The sequence below is a fragment of the Enoplosus armatus genome, chromosome 2, assembly GCF_043641665.1.
Source record: "Enoplosus armatus isolate fEnoArm2 chromosome 2, fEnoArm2.hap1, whole genome shotgun sequence".
NCBI lineage: Eukaryota > Metazoa > Chordata > Actinopteri > Centrarchiformes > Enoplosidae > Enoplosus > Enoplosus armatus.
Genome location: NC_092181.1, coordinates 17,273,887 through 17,292,826, shown reverse-complemented (window position 1 = coordinate 17,292,826; position 18,940 = coordinate 17,273,887). Strand labels below are relative to the sequence as shown.

General features: G+C 39.1%; 2 protein-coding genes across 2 annotated transcripts; one reads left to right on the top strand and one right to left on the bottom strand.

Annotated features, from left to right (window-relative positions):
• The first annotated feature begins 1,094 nt into the window (after positions 1–1,094).
• Positions 1,095–9,839, top strand: LOC139295367 (sodium/hydrogen exchanger 9B2). Its single transcript, XM_070917556.1, has 12 exons — positions 1,095–1,253; positions 1,999–2,200; positions 2,601–2,771; positions 4,388–4,530; positions 5,194–5,321; positions 6,535–6,710; positions 7,138–7,244; positions 7,633–7,782; positions 7,977–8,085; positions 8,841–8,977; positions 9,165–9,384; positions 9,778–9,839. The coding sequence occupies exons 1-12, from the start codon at positions 1,095–1,097 to the stop codon at positions 9,837–9,839; spliced, it is 1,764 nt and encodes a 587-aa protein (XP_070773657.1).
• Positions 9,840–12,720: 2,881 nt separating this feature from the next.
• Positions 12,721–16,161, bottom strand: cisd2 (CDGSH iron sulfur domain 2). The gene is made up of 3 exons (XM_070917568.1): positions 16,051–16,161; positions 13,040–13,254; positions 12,721–12,822 (listed from the first exon to the last, which is right to left on the bottom strand). The coding sequence occupies exons 1-3, from the start codon at positions 16,151–16,153 to the stop codon at positions 12,733–12,735; spliced, it is 408 nt and encodes a 135-aa protein (XP_070773669.1). The 5' UTR covers positions 16,154–16,161; the 3' UTR covers positions 12,721–12,732.
• Positions 16,162–18,940: the final 2,779 nt, after the last annotated feature.

Here is an 18,940-nt window from a genome sequence, read left to right as displayed (position 1 = left end):
GGTAATTTGTGAAACATTCCGGCGCTATCTCCAACCAAACGTCGCTTTGTAGCACAGCCCCCAGTTAAATGACAAGCTAGTATTTTAACTAATATGTGGAAATGTGTTGCTACGAGCGTCAGTTAGCTGCCGCCACTGAGGGAGCACGCTGTTGTCCGATAACGGGTCCATTGTCATGGTTTATCGTGAGGCGTGGATTTACCTCTTCACTAGGTAATTATGAAGCTATGATTTCAGTTGCCTCTGTCTCTACACGCGTGTGTACACAGAACCAAACGCCAAGACAATCCAACTTTTAACATTTACTTTACTTTGCTTTGCTTAGCTGGCTAGCTAGATGGCTACCGATGCCAGTTGGAGAGGATTGTTGTTGGCACTGTTGCTAGTTAACTCTAACCTATTTGCCATAGCATCCGCAGTAACGTACTTGAGCTAACGCTAGCTAACTAGATGTGCCATATGGTCGAGCTGTAAGGATTGATTAGTGTTGTCTGTTCACGATTGGATTAACCAACGTCTGTTGCCATAAGCAACTGTCAAAACATTGTAGTAGCGTTAGTTTAATGTAAAGTACTTGTCAACCTTTGTCTATAACATAGCTTGAACTAAAGCTATTAAGAGTATAACGTTAGTATTTGCCCATTGTAATGAGTTACAGCTGAATTACTTTATTTGTGCGCCATGTTCACATGTTAAGTCAACAGAGCCACCAGCACACAGTAGCCAGCATGTAGCTACAAATTAGCTGCATAGACATAGAAAGTCATTTAGACCTATAACACCTCTGTTGGTCAGACCCAGTACAATATCTGTCAAACCAAACAAAACAGCCCTGTGTGTGTGAGATTAAACTTATCATTTCATGCCATGCCAATTTCGACACCTGTACCAACACCACTGTTCTCCATTATTAAGTAAACAATAATTTGTTTTTCTATTGATAAAACCGTGTTGTATGAATAGGAGCCTGTGGTCAGAGCTGGACATACAGAAGCAGAAGTGAAAGACCAGCCCATCCATGGCCAACCCCACCCCTCTGCTTGATGTACTGTGATAGAGAAGTGAGTGGACCAGAAGTACTGTAGCCAGTTGCCATGGAGGACACTCAGCCCAAGCCTGCTACCCCGGAGCCGATCCCCGCGCCCAGTCCAGCACCTAGCCCAGCACCTAGCCCAGCACCCAGTCCAGCACCCAGTCCTGTACCCAGCCCACTGCTGGACAGAATTGCTTTGCCTGCAGCAAACCATGTGGAGGTATAGTATTTTATCTCTTACTGTTAACTCTGGTGTAACCTAGTTATATTCAGTTTTTACTGCCCAGACAAAACGGAAAGCCTGTTAACAAATATTGATTCTTGATAAGACCAAGTTCTCAAATGACACAGCCTTTGTGTTTTTTTATGTTCACTAAATAAGACATTTTAAGGTACATATGACTGACGTAGTTGCTGTCATGTGGCTCTGCTTCTTTGTCTCTCGCATTAGTCTGCTGTGTTGTTATAATTCTAACATGTTTTGATATTCTGTTCTCTAACCTTGTAATGTTAATTGTTCGCCTCAGATGATGTGTTCACCATTTGTTGCTGTAATTCTAATGCGAGAATTAATTAAAATGTAGCCAGAAGCAAATTCAAAACTTGTGCCCACCTTAGCAATATGACAAAGAGGGTGTTCTGGGAGTCACAGTTATCAGCTTCCAGGGCAAGTTCATATCTTCACTTTATTATTTGCCTTGAAACAGTAGCCTGTAATCTGCTGGTATGACGTACCTCTGTGTCAACAACACTGATAGGGCACGGCACTTAATAAGGGTTTGGCAATTAAAGAGGCTACAGGGACATCTACCAGGTTCCCCATCTTTCCATAAGCAAGGCATTCTTATTTGTCTCAGTGTGACATCGTAGATCTGGTGTTCTGTGTAACGTGTCCCATTTATGACTGGTCAGCTGCTTGTCATCGCTGACCTGTTCTTGTGCATATTCTGATCCTTCTCCTCCAGCACCTAAGTGTGAACCAGATCCAGGTGGTGGTACGACGCTGCTCCAGCCCAAATATCACAGAGGAGACCACCTATTTTATTCCTCGAAACCCTGTGGTGGACGCTGGCACCAACACAGACCCGCCAGTGGTTTGCTGCCCCTTACTCCGCAGATTTTGCCCATGTCCACCAAGAGGCCTTCTGGCTTCTCTCATCACTAAAGGTAAGCAAGAGGGGGTGTCTCTAGTTGTAGTTAATACCTAGGAAATTTGTTGCATGACAAGATCCAAAAACTGCAGATGACATGAGTATCTTGTAAACCAAAACTATCTGACAAATTCAGCAATGTTGTAGATAAGTAAATGTATATACACACACAGACACAAATACTTCATATTACTAAACACATTCACAGAGATAGGCAGTCAATCAACAATGAGCCCTATTTATTCAAGTAGTTACTTTTGAAGAGGTTTGAGAGGTTGACAATTATTATTATTATTATTATTAATTAACACAACAAAAATACATGTATTGATGTGTTCATCACCCCGCTCATTTGTAACACTTTATTGCTCTCAGTGTCATAATCATCTAATGTCCGTCTCCTGTGTCCTCTCCAGTCCTTTTGGCAGCTGTCCTCTTTGGAGTGGTGTGGTCTATCACAGAGGATGAATGTCTTCCTGGGGGCAACCTGTTTGGCATCACGATCCTCTTCATCTGTGCGCTCATCGGTGGCAAATTGGTGGCTCTCATCCATCTGCCTAAACTTCCACCTTTCCCACCGCTCCTTGGTAAGGCCGAGGATTTAGTGGTAATACTTTATGCGCTGGTGTGTTTATACAAGCCTTTATTTCATATGTGGTTATACAGATGCCTCCACCAGGGTGATATTTAGTAACATAGTACATCGTCTTTCAGTGTCAGTATTAATGCTGCTTATTTGACAAGGGAGTATTTCTAAGACAAGCAAATTATAATATTAATACCTATAAACAGGTAACAGCCCTAAACTGAGTATTTTGTATGTACAGTACAAAGAATTGTATTTGCTATAGCTGATTAATGTCAGTATTAGTGCAAGTTCTTTTTAATGACCACTGCTCTCCACTTAGGAATCATTTACAGGTGAAGTGCCTGTCCAGCAGCTTAATGTGTAATGAGTATTACACATATTTAAGTCATGGAAGTATTCATTTGGTGACGTATAACACAGGAATTTACTGACTGATTCATTTCACCTTTGTCATTGACAAAAAAAAAAGAACATAGGGTCAAAAGGGAGTTTCTGATTAACTGTACAATCATGTTACTCACTTGTTCCGTTCTCAGTCAAGTTGACATTAACTGCTGACGCTCTGGATTCTGTTGGTATTTTGTAGTACTTTGTCTGTTGTGTCATTTTGTGTTTTGCTTTTATTTGTTGTATTGTTAGCCTACATGATTATGGCCCTGTTAGCTTGAAAATGCATGTCAGTGATCCTGCTATCATCAAAAGATGTTGGGGAAAAAAGACTGTTTCGTTTAAGACATGTGGTCACTGATTATAAAATATAAGAGATGTGAGTCTTGGTTAGACTCTGGTTAAGTAAACCGTGTTTACACAAAGGGGATGGATGCCATCTACTGTTTTATTTTACATCATTAATGCTGGCTTGTAATAAATCACAGCATTGATCAGAAGATAGTGTAAATTATTTTCTTTTAGCTATTTTAGCATTATTTAAAATGCAATATAACGTGAAATCCTGGTGATATGAATCTGGAAATGGAAATCGTAAGCCACCAGCTACACCCCTAACAAGATAAAAATCAAGGAAGCTGGAGCCACTCCTTATTGGCAAATAACATCAAAAGGTAGTTTGAAGTTCAACTAAGAGAGATCTCTGACTTTGTTTCTCTCTGAACATAATTTTCCTGCGTTTTCTGTATTTTTAAATGTTTGCTGTATGATGAGAGAACAGTACAATAACAATAGTTGAAGACTGTGGTCCTTGTCGCCACTCAAATAACAGTTTTAAATATTTGCTCTTTATGTATTCTTGTTGCAGTTTATCGCTGGTCTCTCTTTCACCAAAAAAACAAAAAAAACAATTTGAGAACACATCTATAGCCATAGTCATAAAGATCTTGAATTTAGCATCATTTTCACCTTTCTTGATAATGTGGTGTAACATTGTAATGTAATACTCTGTCATGTTGCTTGTTTTGAACATAAGAATTGGCAGATCACTTCAGAGAAGGTTATGATATTTTAGAAACTTGACAGTCTCACAGTAAGTCTCAGTGTCCATCAGGAGCAGCGTAAGTTCAAAAAGCAACAGGTGATCTTTACTTTTCTTCTGTATCTGTGTGAAAGACGGCCCTGAAGGATCGTCTTTCCTCTCTCACACCCTCTGCTGTGTTGCAGGTATGTTGCTGATGGGCTTCCTGCTGAGAAACATCCCAGTGATAACAGACGGCGTGTACATTGACTTCAAATGGTCCGCATCACTGAGGAACGTCGCTCTGTCTGTCATTCTGGCCAGAGCGGGTCTGGGGTTGGATCCCACGGTATGCCACGTACTCCACTGTTGAAGCTTAATATCTGCACACAGAAATGTTTAGAGAGAAATGATAATTATATACTAACCTTATCTCTGTGCATATGACGTCCCTCTACTAGAGCTGGAAACCATTATCAGTGTTGTTGATTATTTTTTAAAATACTGTTTAACCATTCATTCTACAAATTCTCAAAAGTAATGAGAAATCTCAGTGAGAGCTTACCAGAGCCCAAAGTAGCCCAAAGATGTAACCAGCTAATGCTTGGTATTTTTATTTAAAAAAATGGCTTAATTGGTTAGCAGCCAGTCATTTTCTCTGTCAGTGTTCAGATGTTTCATTCACTTCTCCCACACATCACTACACTTGTTATTCCTCTCTTAATCTCCTTATAACAATCAATGATTTATAATAATAATAATAATAATAACAACAATAACACACTTTATTTCTGTAGCGCCTTTTGAAACCAAAGTGGTTCACAAAAGGTGCTTCACAAAATACAATACCATACAATATATGTGCAAAGGTAGTGAATCACAGAGAATACAGATTTAAAAGAACATCATCCACAGAAACAGGGATTTCAAGAAGTGGTCAAACAGAGAGAGATGAATCAAATTATAAAAGAACAACGAACACCTTGAATGATGTATGTGTCTGTGTTGTCAGGCTCTGAGGAAACTAAAGTCCGTGTGTGTTCGTGTGGCTGCTGGGCCCTGCATCATAGAGGCTTGCACCACAGCTCTGATCTCTCACTTCCTCATGGACCTGCCCTGGGTGTGGGGCTTCATCCTTGGGTAAATACAACACTACTTGCTCTCCCTCTCTGTCTCCACTGTCTGTTTTCTACTTAATGACAAGCTCTGTGTTATTGTTACAGTATGTCTAGGAACATGTTCCATTGTTTTACAAACCAGTAAGAACCAAATATATTTACAATTCCAATTTCAACGTTATCTTTTGCAATTTCTTTCTTATTTTGACAGTGATGATGCAGACAGTAATGTAGGGGAAAGACGGCTGAGACATGTGACAAAGGGCCCCAGAGGGAATTGAACAGGGACAGTGTGAGCCTTAACCACAAGGCCAAACAGATACCATTTTAATTTGAAATTATATTTCTTATAAAACAAGTGCAGAGGCTTAATCAGTTTGTGTATGTAGTAAATCCAGGGAAGCTTTGAGATGAAAAAACTAATCACAGAAAAAAAGGCACCAAGCAAGGAGACAAGTTATATTAACTTATAATTAACGTATAGCATTAGAAATAAGATATGGAAGGCTGAACTTTGATGACAAAGATAGGTTAGACTAACACTATACACACTTCACCTACATGGAACATGCTCCCATGAAGCAGAGAATAGAAAACACTCCCGAGAGTCATGAGATCACATTACAGCCTCTTATCCACTCACACATAATGGTTTTTGTTTGATGTCCATTAGGGTGGGCGATAGGACTACTGACAAGATGAATCAATCGGATGATTTATTCAATTTATTAATTTAACATAAAAAAATATGTGCCTCTTTTATATTTCTGCCTCGTCAGCATTCGTGTGCCGTCAGCAGTTGAAATGGAGCTTTGGATATCAGGCTTTCTACACCGATGGCCTCTTCACCCTCTGCATGCATTGCTTATCAGTGTTTGAAGGGTGAATGGGGGCCAATACAAATATTTTTGTACTGGCCAACTTAAATGTCAATTTTTGAGGCTGAAGATTAGTGTTGGCATAAAACAGTGTCGTCATTTTCTGTTCATTCTTTTTTGAGATGGATAACAGAATTTTAATGATAGGATATTTCAGAATTAAAACATTTTGACTATGTTTGCAGCGCAATAAAATGACCATCGTTAAAGAATCAATATTATTGCATCAGATTCGGGCCTGGTATCTCAGCTGCAGTATAAACTATATATCATGCATCTCTCCAGCAGGTTTCCAAAGGCATCTATTTCGTCTCTGTTGGAGCATGTAGATTAATAAACAATCCATCTCCTCCACAGCTTTGTGATGGGCGCTGTGTCTCCAGCAGTGGTGGTTCCCTCCATGCTGCTGCTGCAGAAGGACGGTTACGGGGTGGAGCAGGGCATCCCCACCCTGCTGATGGCTGCAGGCAGCTTTGACGACATCCTCGCCATCACAGGATTCACCACATGCTTGGGAATGGCCTTCGCCACAGGTAACCTGTGAATGTCTGTGTGTGTGTGTGTGTTGGAGAGGTGAAAGAAAATAAGCGCTGAATTCAATGTTTTTTTCTTGAAATACAACACCACGTTAAACCCCAGGGGAGTGGCAGCATGTTTAGAGTACTGCAGTGAAGGTCAGCCCTGAGAAGCTCATGAAATAAGCAGCTTCCATCTGTAGTTTGTCAGGAGCTCAGCAGAGGGTGTGAGTGCACTGTTTACTCTAGTGCCAAGTCGCAGTGCATTTTGTATCTCATGACTCCAGGATACCACAATGTAGAGCCTCTGTAGGGCGATACTAACCTGCATTTAAAACACTAAATAATACTGCCAATGTTTACCTAGCTACATTGTCATTATATACATATTTTTAGGACAGTTGGTTAATTGTATTCTATTAATCGTCTCTGCTGATCCCTCTAGGCTCCACTTGGTACAACCTCCTGAGAGGTGTGCTGGAGGTGGGTGGCGGGATGGTTGCCGGGATTCTTCTTGGCTTCCTCGTCCAGTACTTCCCTAGCGCTGACCAGGTGGGCGTGCTCTCACAGCATCACCATGATATTAGCTAGTTTCACTATTGCTTAGTCATCCTTGCACCACTTGACACCACAGACTGTGCATGAACCAAGCCAACAAATGCTTTGTGAAGAAAGAAAAGTCAGTGAAGTGTTTCACTTCTGGTTTAAAATGATAAACCCTGAAGCCTTTTAATGAGAATATTTTGGATTCATCTAAGTGGGAAAGTATAATATAATGGAAGAGATTTTTGTGGGTCAAGAATTTCCTTCGATAACAGATGTCATCAACTACCTAATATCTGCTGATGCCTTACTAGTGTTACATGGAGCATTTTGTATTTATAGATTTCACTATAGTATCATATTCTTTATTTAATCATTGACTATCTTTTTCACCTAGAAACACATAGTAATGAAGCGATCCTTCTTGGTGCTGGGTCTGTCCGTCTTTGCCGTGTTCGGCAGCGGTGTAGCTGGGTTTCCTGGCTCCGGAGGCCTCTGCACCCTGGTGTTGGCATTCCTGGCTGGCATCGGCTGGGGGTCAGAAAAGGTAATATGTGCATGCTTTAGAGCTTAACTCAGCAGAAAAGTATATTTCATAATTAATTATTGAAGCATACTAGTTACCAACCTACTAGCTTGTACAATAAGTTCTTCAACAATACATTAGTAATTTAATGTCTACACTGCTGCAAGATAACCATCCTAAACATTTCTGTGTGCTCTGTTTGTTTGTCTGTTAAGGCACGTGTGGAGGAAGTGGTGGGATGGGCGTGGGACATTTTTCAGCCTCTTCTCTTCGGACTAATAGGAGCAGAGATTCGAGTCTCTGAGTTGGAGGGATTCACAGTTGGTGAGATAACCACACACACACACACACACACACACACACACACACACAGACACACATGCATCACAATAACACAGTGAGGTGGCTGTTATCACTGTGAGAAATTCAAATGTGGCTGTATGAATGTAAATATATTTGCATAGCCAAAAAAAACCCTGGAGAGTTTTAGCTCTCTGTCTGTGTCCAGTAAATATTAAAACCTGAGTCGGTGTTAGCACTCACAGACTATCCTTGCAGGCTGTCCGTCCTTTTTAAAAATGTGTTCATACGGCTCCAGTCCCTTCTCCAGTTGGCTCTATGCTATGCTAGCATTGCGCATGCATTTCTGGTCAAAAACATAGTAGAAATTACATGAACACACCCACTGTACTTAAAATTGTTCTACTGTCCAGTTTATGCAGTAACAAAAGTTGTCTTTCATGAAATACATGGCTTCAAAATTACAGATAGCTACTTTTAAGAATAGATTTTTTACAAAAGAAATTCAAAGTATATATGAAAAGTATATACATGATCCTTAGGAAGTCTCTTAGTTTTATTTCCTTGTATTTTTTTTATACTATAAAATGACTGAAATGATATAGGTGTATGTAGTAAGTAGTGTATAGTGTAAGTAGGTTCTTATATAAGCACCACTCAGCCGGCCTGTGTTTTTTTTTATTTTTCAACACAACTGTGCACCTCCTTGCCCACAGTTTATATATGTCAGTACCAATATAGTGTAACACCTTCTGTATGACTCTTGTCTATTTGTTTAGGTCTGGGTATAGCCACTCTGCTCATTGCCCTGCTGGTTCGGATCCTGTTCACCTTTGTCTGTGTGTTGTGCGCGGGCTTTAACTTGAAGGAAAAGCTGTTCATAGCCCTAGCGTGGATGCCCAAAGCCACAGTGCAGGTAAGTCAGCGCTGAAATATTTGTCAGCGGTATACTCACCTTTCTGAGAGTTTTAATTTGTGCTCAGTTTAGTCATTTTTTTGGGGAATAGAAATACAGACACTCAAATGTTTTTCCTCTCATGTTGATGGTGTATGTCATTTGTGAGTGAGTAAAGAGGAAACACTAGTGTCCTTTTCTTCATCAGGCAGCTATAGGCTCCACGGCTTTAGACATGGCCAGGACAAAGGACGACAAGCAGTTGCAGAAGTATGGCATGGATGTGCTGACTGTGGCTGTGCTGGGCATCCTCCTCACTGCCCCTGTAGGAGCTCTCATCATAGGGCTCACTGGACCTCACCTTCTACAAAAACCAAAGAACTCCTGTGGTGAGCGAGTCAAACCCAATTTATCAGCTTTCTTCTTAGGTAGGTAAAGTCCTACATTCAACAATTCAAGCTCAACACCTCGCCTCGTAGTCGTGTGTTTTGAGTAGTGAATACCTTTTCCTGCAAAGCTTTTCCCCACTTCACCCTTATTATAGATGCGTCCAGTCAGACAAGGATTTGCATACCTCTAGCGTGCTTCTGTTTACCCTTTCATTCATTCATACATGTCTTTTACATCCACACAACAGTGGCATTGTTGCTGTTACAGTGTAAGAACACTGGATTAACCACAGTGCAAAAGTGCAACGCATGGTTGTGCAGTAGTCTTTAACTTCTGTTTGTTCACTAGAGAATCTATAGCATGTAATCAGTCTGGTACTGAAGCTTTTCTCAGGACTTTTTTTTCTTCTGTCTCCTCTCTGTCTTTTCTAGGCTCTGCAGCAGGAGGCGAGGACGACGATGAAACTCCAGTCACCTATGAGAGTACACTCTGACATCACCTGTCTTCATCCAGTAGGCGAGGACATTTTTAGTAGACTTCCGACAAGCTTTTTACACTTCCACGAATAATTGAGCTTTCCTTTAGCCACCAAGTGGCTCTCATTGTGTCTCTATCTGCCAGTCAGCTCCTGATGCTTGCCGTGCTGCAGGAACGCATGAATCACTCTGTATTTATAGCCTCAAGGGGTTTCCAGGCCTCAGGCTCCAAACAAAATGACCCATATCCCAGCGTCTGCACTGTTACGCTGTATGAATTGTATACATGAGATGGTTTTGTTTCTGACCCCAAATGAACATTAAATCAGATATATTAGTGTTAGGCATGAATATGGTTTACATTTTTATAAAGGTGAATATTGTTCCTGCCAGTCATTTTCACTGAATCCACTATTTGCCCTTTTTTATGACCATATTTATGTAAACTATTTACTTGAAAAGGTGGTAATGCCGTGTTTTATTATAAGCAGTTTCCTTTGGAGGGCTACGTAATTTAATGTACTGACAGTAGCAGTATTTTGTTTTAAATTAGACTACACAGATGACGCGTTGAAGTCTTTAGGTGTTCTGCACTCAAGTACGATATTATTATTATATTATTATACTGCTTTGTGTTTGTGTATTTGGCGTATATTTTAATAAAATATGTATTAGCTATGTGTTATGATGATGATAAGGGTTTGTGTACTTTACAAAAACTCAGGTGATCTGGTTAATCGACAATATTTTCCTTCGCTTTATACACAATGCTGCTAAAACTCCTATCATTTACTGCAATCACTATGTCTGCTTTCACTATCATGAATGCCCAACAGTGATCATGTCCATAGTCAAAACATTCATGTAAACCCACCTTCTATTGTTTGATTATGAAGAGAAGTACATTTTTCACGTTTGTTACATATTTGATTTTTCTTTGAACTTATTGACATTTAAAAGGTTCTTGTGTATTATTAGCAATTATTTATAATACATATGCAGAGTTGAGCATTAGTTTTTTACCAAATATTCTTTGAACAATAAATGATGAAACATACCAAGAACTGTCTGTTTCTTTTGTGTAGTTATGCAGTGATAGCTTAAATTATTACTATGAAACATTTATACAAATTAACTTACTGTATATTTATAATGACCTTTATTTAGATCACTATTCCTTTAAGTTTCGGTTTCTGAACTGTTTGCGTTTTAGCCATGCTAGTATCATGGCTCTAGGGGTGAAATATCCAGACTGAAATATGTCAACACCCATTGGATGGATTATCAGGACTATCATGGAATTTGAGAGTGACAGTCATGTCCACTTCAGGATGAACTGTAATAGCTTTGGGGATCCCCTTACTTTTCATCCAGCACCATCATAAGGTCAAAATTGAAACTTGTTTACCAACTAATGACATCCCCCATCAGCCTCAGCTGTACTTTGTGTTTAGTGCTAATTAGCTAATGTTAACATGCTAACATTGAACATGGTAAACATTATAATTGCTAAATATCAGCATGTTAGCATGCTAACGTTAGCATTTAGCTCCGAGCACCACTGTCCCTAAGTACAGCATCATAGAGCCGCTAGCAACAAGAGTCTCAGTCTTGTTCTTACTGCTTACATGAGCAGGAGAAAGTTTGATGTCATTCCAAGTGGCATCTTTTCTTTTTGAGGCTGTGTTGATGGAAGTGCCTAAAACAATACATTCCTGTAAAAATATGACCCTGAATGCAAGTTTTACGTGATTTCAACTCAAGGTTACATGAAGTGTTTCCCAATCATAATAGTGAAAGAAGAGAATGAAGCCGCAGTTCTGAGTTAAACATCCTGACCTTTCCTTTTTACATGTTACATTTCAAATGCAGAATAAAGAAATTACAGCCATTTCTTACAAAGGCTCATAAACAGAGTTATTCACAGACATCATCATGAAAATACAGATCTGACAATAAAGGCCATTTATGTATAAAATATCGCTGACGAATTCAAGAGGAAATATTCCAGCCCAAAGTCAACTATATATACACCCATTACGACAATACAGAGGCTAGAAAAAAACGGCACGGAAAAATAAATCTTATGGTGCAGAGGTTACATTCTCAAACCTCAGTAGGGTAGTGAGGTTAAAATGGTATATAAGTGGATATTACTCAATGGTGCAGTGGTTTGAAATGTTTGTAGGCAACAGAGTTGAATACAACATGTAAAACTCAAATGTTTAAAGGCTATGAACAAAATACATCTGAAGAATGAAGCCTCCCATACACAAAATAACTTAAGAGAATATTTCACATCCTGAAGGTGTGGACAGCATGTTAATATTTGGCACACAGACAAAAGGCCGGGTGTTAAATGATATGATAGAATCGTCTAAAATGAAGACATACAGTACTAAATGTTGATTACAGGGTGGACTAGTATTATGTATTTCATTTAAACAACCATTTAACTGGGGGGAAAAAACGTTTTCCCTGATGGGGTCAGATTATTGAAAGTCATCATAAAGTCACTGCAATTATGTTTCAAGTTTTCCCCTCAAAGTGGTCCCAATGATGAATTGAAATTGATTTGAAAAAGACTGAGACATGACTAAAATTGATTTTGCAGTCACATAAAAACGCTATTCTGTTAACCAACAATGACAAGCGAAAATCTTTCTAACTGCACAACGGCATTAAAGAACCTAAAATACAGTTTTCACACAATCAGACTGTGGACAATTGCATTTTTAGGTGTGACAGGACCACTTCAAATAAAGACTCTGGAAGTCAATTTTTCTGATCAACATAACATGATGAAGATTCTTGTATATATAAAAAAAAAAAAGTAGACAAACTACAAACTGTTAAGAAATGAAAACTACAGACTGGGGAGGTGAAAGGAAAACTCCCATCAGTGGTCGATTACAGTATCTTCTTCTTGAGTATGAGCGGTCCCACGTTGTCTCCAGTTAGCTCATTGTGCTTTAAGTGTGACTTGTCACAAACAGGAAACTAAAACAGGAAACAACTTCATGTTAGCTGATCAGCAAGACACAGAAACAGTAAACTCACTTATCCTGAAGTACAACTTCTCTAATTTAAGTAAGTCAACAGTATTTAGCAGCCTGCGTGACAAATAAAGATAACTATTAGGCTCACTACCTGTCGCTGCAGGCAGCGTATGTCTCCATGCATATAGAAGAGGTCAGAAAGCAACCAGCCAACTTACAGTTTTGGAGCGCCAGCAGCGACAGTAGCACACATTTGCACTGTTCAGGTCCTCGATGTCTATCTCGTTGACCACTTTTGGGTTCTCTTTCTGGATCTTCAGGTTGATCAGGCTGTCTCTCTGCTTCTTCTTCTTGGGCAGGAATGGGCGAATGGTCAGATAGCCCAGCAAAGCCAGGATACCCAGGAGGGGCAGCAACCGCAGCCACTCGGACACTACGGACATATTACATACACATTATACGCACGTAAGCAAACGAGGATATCTACGAACAAGGGCAAATCTTGTATAACTAGAGTAGTGTTGGCCAGAGGTTGAAAATGTATTTGTGGTCATTGGTCCTATGAGGGGACAGGCCTTCATGTCCATTACTGGAAGCTCTAAACGCTGACACTTCAATTTACAGATGAAACAATTAGTTGATTAATCAATTTGGCAATTGACAGAATCAGCAACTATTTTGATTGGGTCAAAATGCCAAATATTTTCCTGCTTCTCTAATAAGGGGATTTGCTGCTTTTCTTTGACATATATGAAAGTAAATTGAATATCTTTAGGTTTTGACTGTAAGCTGAACTAATCAAGCTTTTTGAATGTGTCACCTTAGGCTTTAGGGAATTGCAATGGGCATTTTTTTTTCTGACATTTTATAGACAAAATTATCAATCCAGAAGATAATTGACAGATTAATCAACAATGAATATAACCATTAGTTGCAGCTACACTTCAATTCGCAAAGCCAATTTCCAATAAGGAAAACTATTTTTATAGTCTTCACCCCTCTGGCAGACTTAAATTACAACGCACCGGGCCTAGACAGATCGATATTGTCTGAAGTACTGTTCATGTTTTTAAAAGCCTGAAACAGTAGATCTGGCATCCGTTTGATACCATGATGAACTATGATATGATGATGTCACAGAGACATTAAAACATCCTTTTTAAGTTACAGTATTTACATCAAACGCAGTTAAACTCCATTTTGAAAATACATTTTTATATAAACATATTTAAGCGAGTAACCTCTGCTACACCTAATTCTATTCTTCTCCACATCCTGGTGAGGTGACTGCAGGGTAACACACTGTATCAGCTGGAGCAGCTATCAGGGGAAATACCACACTGAGCCCAGAAAAGTGCTTTGGGAAAACCCATCGTGCAGTCCACCATACATGGAGAGGACAGACAGTGAGGATTAACCACAGTTATGTAATTTTACTATTAGCTGTGAGTTATACCCCGGCTCCAGGAACTTTTCATAATACTCTTATGGCAATTAAAATACTTTCAGTACAAGGGTTTTGATGTCTAATGGGATGGTGCTAACCCTTAATCTCTTTAAAGGAATTATATTTCACATGTAGGAGCACTTAATAAATCTTTCCTCTTCTAATCTGCACTGACTGTCTAAATTGCTCATTTATGACAGAAAACACAACTTCAGGTTTTAACTTCAGCCAACATCTGTCAACATCTAACTTAAAAGCCAATAATTGTAAGACTTTCACAAGTCATATCAAATTAGCACAAAGCACCCCAATCACTAAAAATGTCCATCTGTGTGTTTAGTTTCATGGCCTTCTCAGACAGGCAACACTCAAATGATTCTAGCATGTCAATTGTCACTAAAGCGTTTCAGTAATGTAAGGCTAGCTCAGCTTTTTTACTTTTTTGGGCTATTTTTAGGCAACATTTGACACTTTCCAAAGGGCTGAAAGGTCAAGTTGAAGTGGTTGTTGAGCTTCAAGATGGACTTTCACTCTGGTTCTCTAAACCGCTGCTGTACTCAGCTCGCTCTCCTTTAGTGTGCACTTGTACTTAACTAGAAGCTGTGAAGACATTTTTTTTTTCAGTGTGTGGAAGTGTATTAAGTCTTGTTGAAGAGGTGCAAATAAGTTATTGAATCAGTTTTTGTGTTGCAAGAGATGCCGCATGTGATAAGACATGATGACGATGTAGTCCAGTGGAGATTGGAATCATTTTTATGTGAGGTAACATGAGCCCAGGGATTGCTGTGGTATTAAAAACTTCTTTTTTTTTTCTAACACTGATAATATAATGACATTGATTAAGAATCTGTATTTCATGTGGATCGATTGCATCATGGTTAATACCCAATCCACTCAATAAGGTCTTAGTCGGTGCAGATACCAATCTACTGTATCGGATCAGTACAGACACCGAAGTATTCAAATAATCCTGCTAGAGCTTCCCCATTGCTGCTCAAAACAAAATATCAAAGTCGGCCATACTTTAATTTAGGTTTGGTGTCTTCAAATCCCCATGTTGTCTCTGACCAGCAGTCCAAAACTCAGAGAAATTCAATTTACTACAATGTAAGACAAGAAAAAACAGCAAATTCTCTGCTTTAACTGATAGGATCACGTAAAAATGTTCTAATTTGCAGGGGTCATGAGAATTTTGTGACCCAACAGGTTGACATGGTTGTAAAACAATGATCTTGAAGTAATCTTGAGATTTGAGACTGTATGTACCCTCTGTACCGGACTATAGCTGCCATGCCTGTGCATCACTTGATGTTATGACAGACTGTGCTGGTTGCATATTGTGCTAGAGGCAAACGTAGCGTTACATTTCCAGTTGTTGGGATTAACAGGATATCACTTACACAGCAGAGTGCAGGCTGCAACTTATAAAATGCAGACATTTTATGGTTAAGGTCAGAATTGTATCAACATTAAACAAACACACAGACAAACTTAACTAACTGTGGCGAGTATTGTTTTCTAACAGCGACTAGTTACATTAAGGTCACTACTGAGATGATGTTGCTAAACAATAAAATCAAACGATGATAAAGAGTTTTATGGGAGCAAAGCAGCACTTGAGGACATAACACAGGTTTTGTAGGACGCTGCCATCCGCAGCGTGACTATGACCGAGTTTTAATTTGCAGGCTAACTAAAGGTACAAAGCTATGATCCCCGATGAGTAGAGAAGTCATCTTCACATGACAGTCAGAGAAGTGCAACACAGCTGCACTTCGTTACCTGTTAACCTTGCAAATCCGCCGATCGTCTCCGGAAGCGGAAGCCTCTTCAGGTATGCTGGAAGCTGGACTTTTATTATCCTTGAAATCGTTTCTAAAACCATCTTGAATTGCTCAATGTGGCAGGTTTTGTGTTTGACTTGGATAGTTCCTGGGCTTCGTTCATGTCATTGCGTTCATTTCTGAGCGCAGCTTGTCACCGGTACGTAAACTCTCACCGTGGAAACTTGGAAACAACCGAAGAAATGCGTTGGTGTTTTCGTGAATACGCGTAACAACGTCCTGTGACGGTGGAACGTATGACCAATCAGCGTCGGAGGAGTTGGTGGCTCCTGATTGGACAACTTGAACTCAGCGTGAAGAAGGTGGTTTCTGCCTTCTTAAAGGGCTAAAACCCTTAAACTTCGGGGTTTAATGACGTAAATAAGGTTAAATATATATATATATATATAGTACCCAAACAAAAGCAGTTGTGTGAAATGTCTAAAACATCCTCAGTATGAAAGTGCAATTGCCTACATGTAGGTTGTGTGACAAAAATGGAATATTTCATATTAAAATATTTGCTACACTGCCTTTGCATCCCAGAGTGGGAGTATATCAACTTTTGTCTCAGGTGTCTCAGACAATACCTAGTAGGATTGGGCTGTATGACATTATGTAAGGCTAATGTGAGATGATTTGTCAAGCATCAGAGATTTTGCCATACTGTTCATACCACTGGAGCTATCCCTTTAACGTCACTGGTTGTATGAGGCCATTGGATTGCATTGATGCATTTGCATCAGTTTGATTAAGTACCATTTAAGTACCTAACCCTAACCATAAACAATTTTTCAACAGATTTTCCAGAAACCATTATAGAAAGAAAGAAAGATTATTCTATCCATGTCACCCCACTAATACCCAGAATAAAAACCAGATGGACTCTGAGGCCTGACAACCAAGGTTTATCATATAGTTGTGTATTATGTAAGAGAAACTGAGACTCACAAGGGTTTCTAAACATGTGTAATGTAGTAACATGAGTGGTTCTATGCAGCATAACGTGACAACATTTGATCTACCATTTGAATGCCCCGCAGACAAAAAGTTTATGAGACGAATAATTTTCCTCAAGTTACTTTTGTACAATTGCTCCTTGCTGCAATTATAGTTTGAGGCTTTCCTCTTCTTAAAATAGCATTCTAAAGAAGCTTGGCTTTATTTATATGCGCCCACTAATTATATGTAATGTGAGTAAGTCACACAACAAGTGTACCTTTGCTTTTGATAAAACTGGATATCCAATGAAAGGGTTAAAAGGGTTAGAAAAAGGAAAAACTACATTCCCACTATACAGCCTCTAGGAACAAGGTGACAACAGACGAATGCAGATGATGAGCTCTTATAGAAAACCAGCCAAGCTCAAAGCTCAAGGACCAGGACCTGAGACACCATGAATTTAATTGACATCAAGTAAAATGGGTTAACCGTTTCTTTTATGAGCGGTAAAGCAGGCTGCTCAGATTTTTCACAAATTTGCAATATCTAAAATATATAAAGGTCTGACAACAGCAATGCAATGTATTCTAGAAGTATTGGGAGAGGGGGAATCTACACACTTTAACAACACGAAGTTACTGTCAGATACATTTAGAAAAGTGAAAAGTACTATATTTCCCAGTGATGGAAGAATAAAATCTCACAAAATGAAAAAACTCAACCAAAGATCCGGTACCTAAACAATGTCCTTTTATTTACGGTAAATACAGTATGTGAGTAAATGTACTTACCACCTATCAAGCACTGACTCATACATAATACTTGTAATTGTACATATAACATACATCACCAACTAAATTCCTGGCAAACTCCAAAGAATCCTCTTGCTCTCAGGAAACTCACAATCATCACATGTCATAACTTGCTCACAAGAGGAGGTAACATACAGACACAGTGACTCTTAATATCACCCACATACACTGCTCAAAGACCAAAGAGACAATCCTTAATGCAGATTAATGTATACGTTTTCATTACATAAGGTTGTTCAGAAATGTAGAGGCTGGTTTAGTGCAATTTTGAGCAAAATTGCCATGAGCCTACTAATTTAAAAGGACATTACAAGTATTGTTGTATCAATCAAGCAACTTCGGCCCTCTGGCAGAACAGTTTCTTTTCACAGGCCATCACTCTGATGAAAAGTATATCTTCCATCACTGTCAAATATAAATCCTGAACACTGCATATACTGTATAACCACCCACTTCATGTATATAAAGCTATCTAGTACTTTTATTCCTTTGCACTATTTGTTTACAATCTACACTTGACTTGTATATAGACATTCTATGTTGTTGGTCATTGTTGCTTTTTTATATATTTATATATAAACCTATTTTCCACCTACTTGTAGATACATAATAGTTCTATGTTTATTTTAACCTATTTTTATTCAGCTTTGTTGTCCTTGTTTTAGCTGTATGTCTATTTCTATCTTCCTGTAAATTGTTCTGGGTGTAAGTCGACCTACTTTGAGAGAAACTTAAAACCGGAGTCAAATTCCTTTTATGTGTCCACATGCTTGGCCAATAAAGCGGATTCTGACTAAGGCCTTGTTAGATTATTCTTTGAATCCATAATGCTGTCCTTGTGTGAGTAGTCGTACAGCATATTTTCTTTAAAAAGGAATATCTTAAAATGAAAGGAAATGGACAACTGACTAAATGTATTTCATTAAAATATACAGTATGCGGTTGAAAGCTCTGGAAATGCTAGTAAGTGGACCTCGGGTTAAGATTTTCTTTTTTAAATAACTGTTTCCAAGGTCAAAAATGAGCTCTCAAGCTTAATTGTTATTTTTAGCGAAGGGCAATCAGGGTGACATCCATGTGGTTGATGCGCCCTCT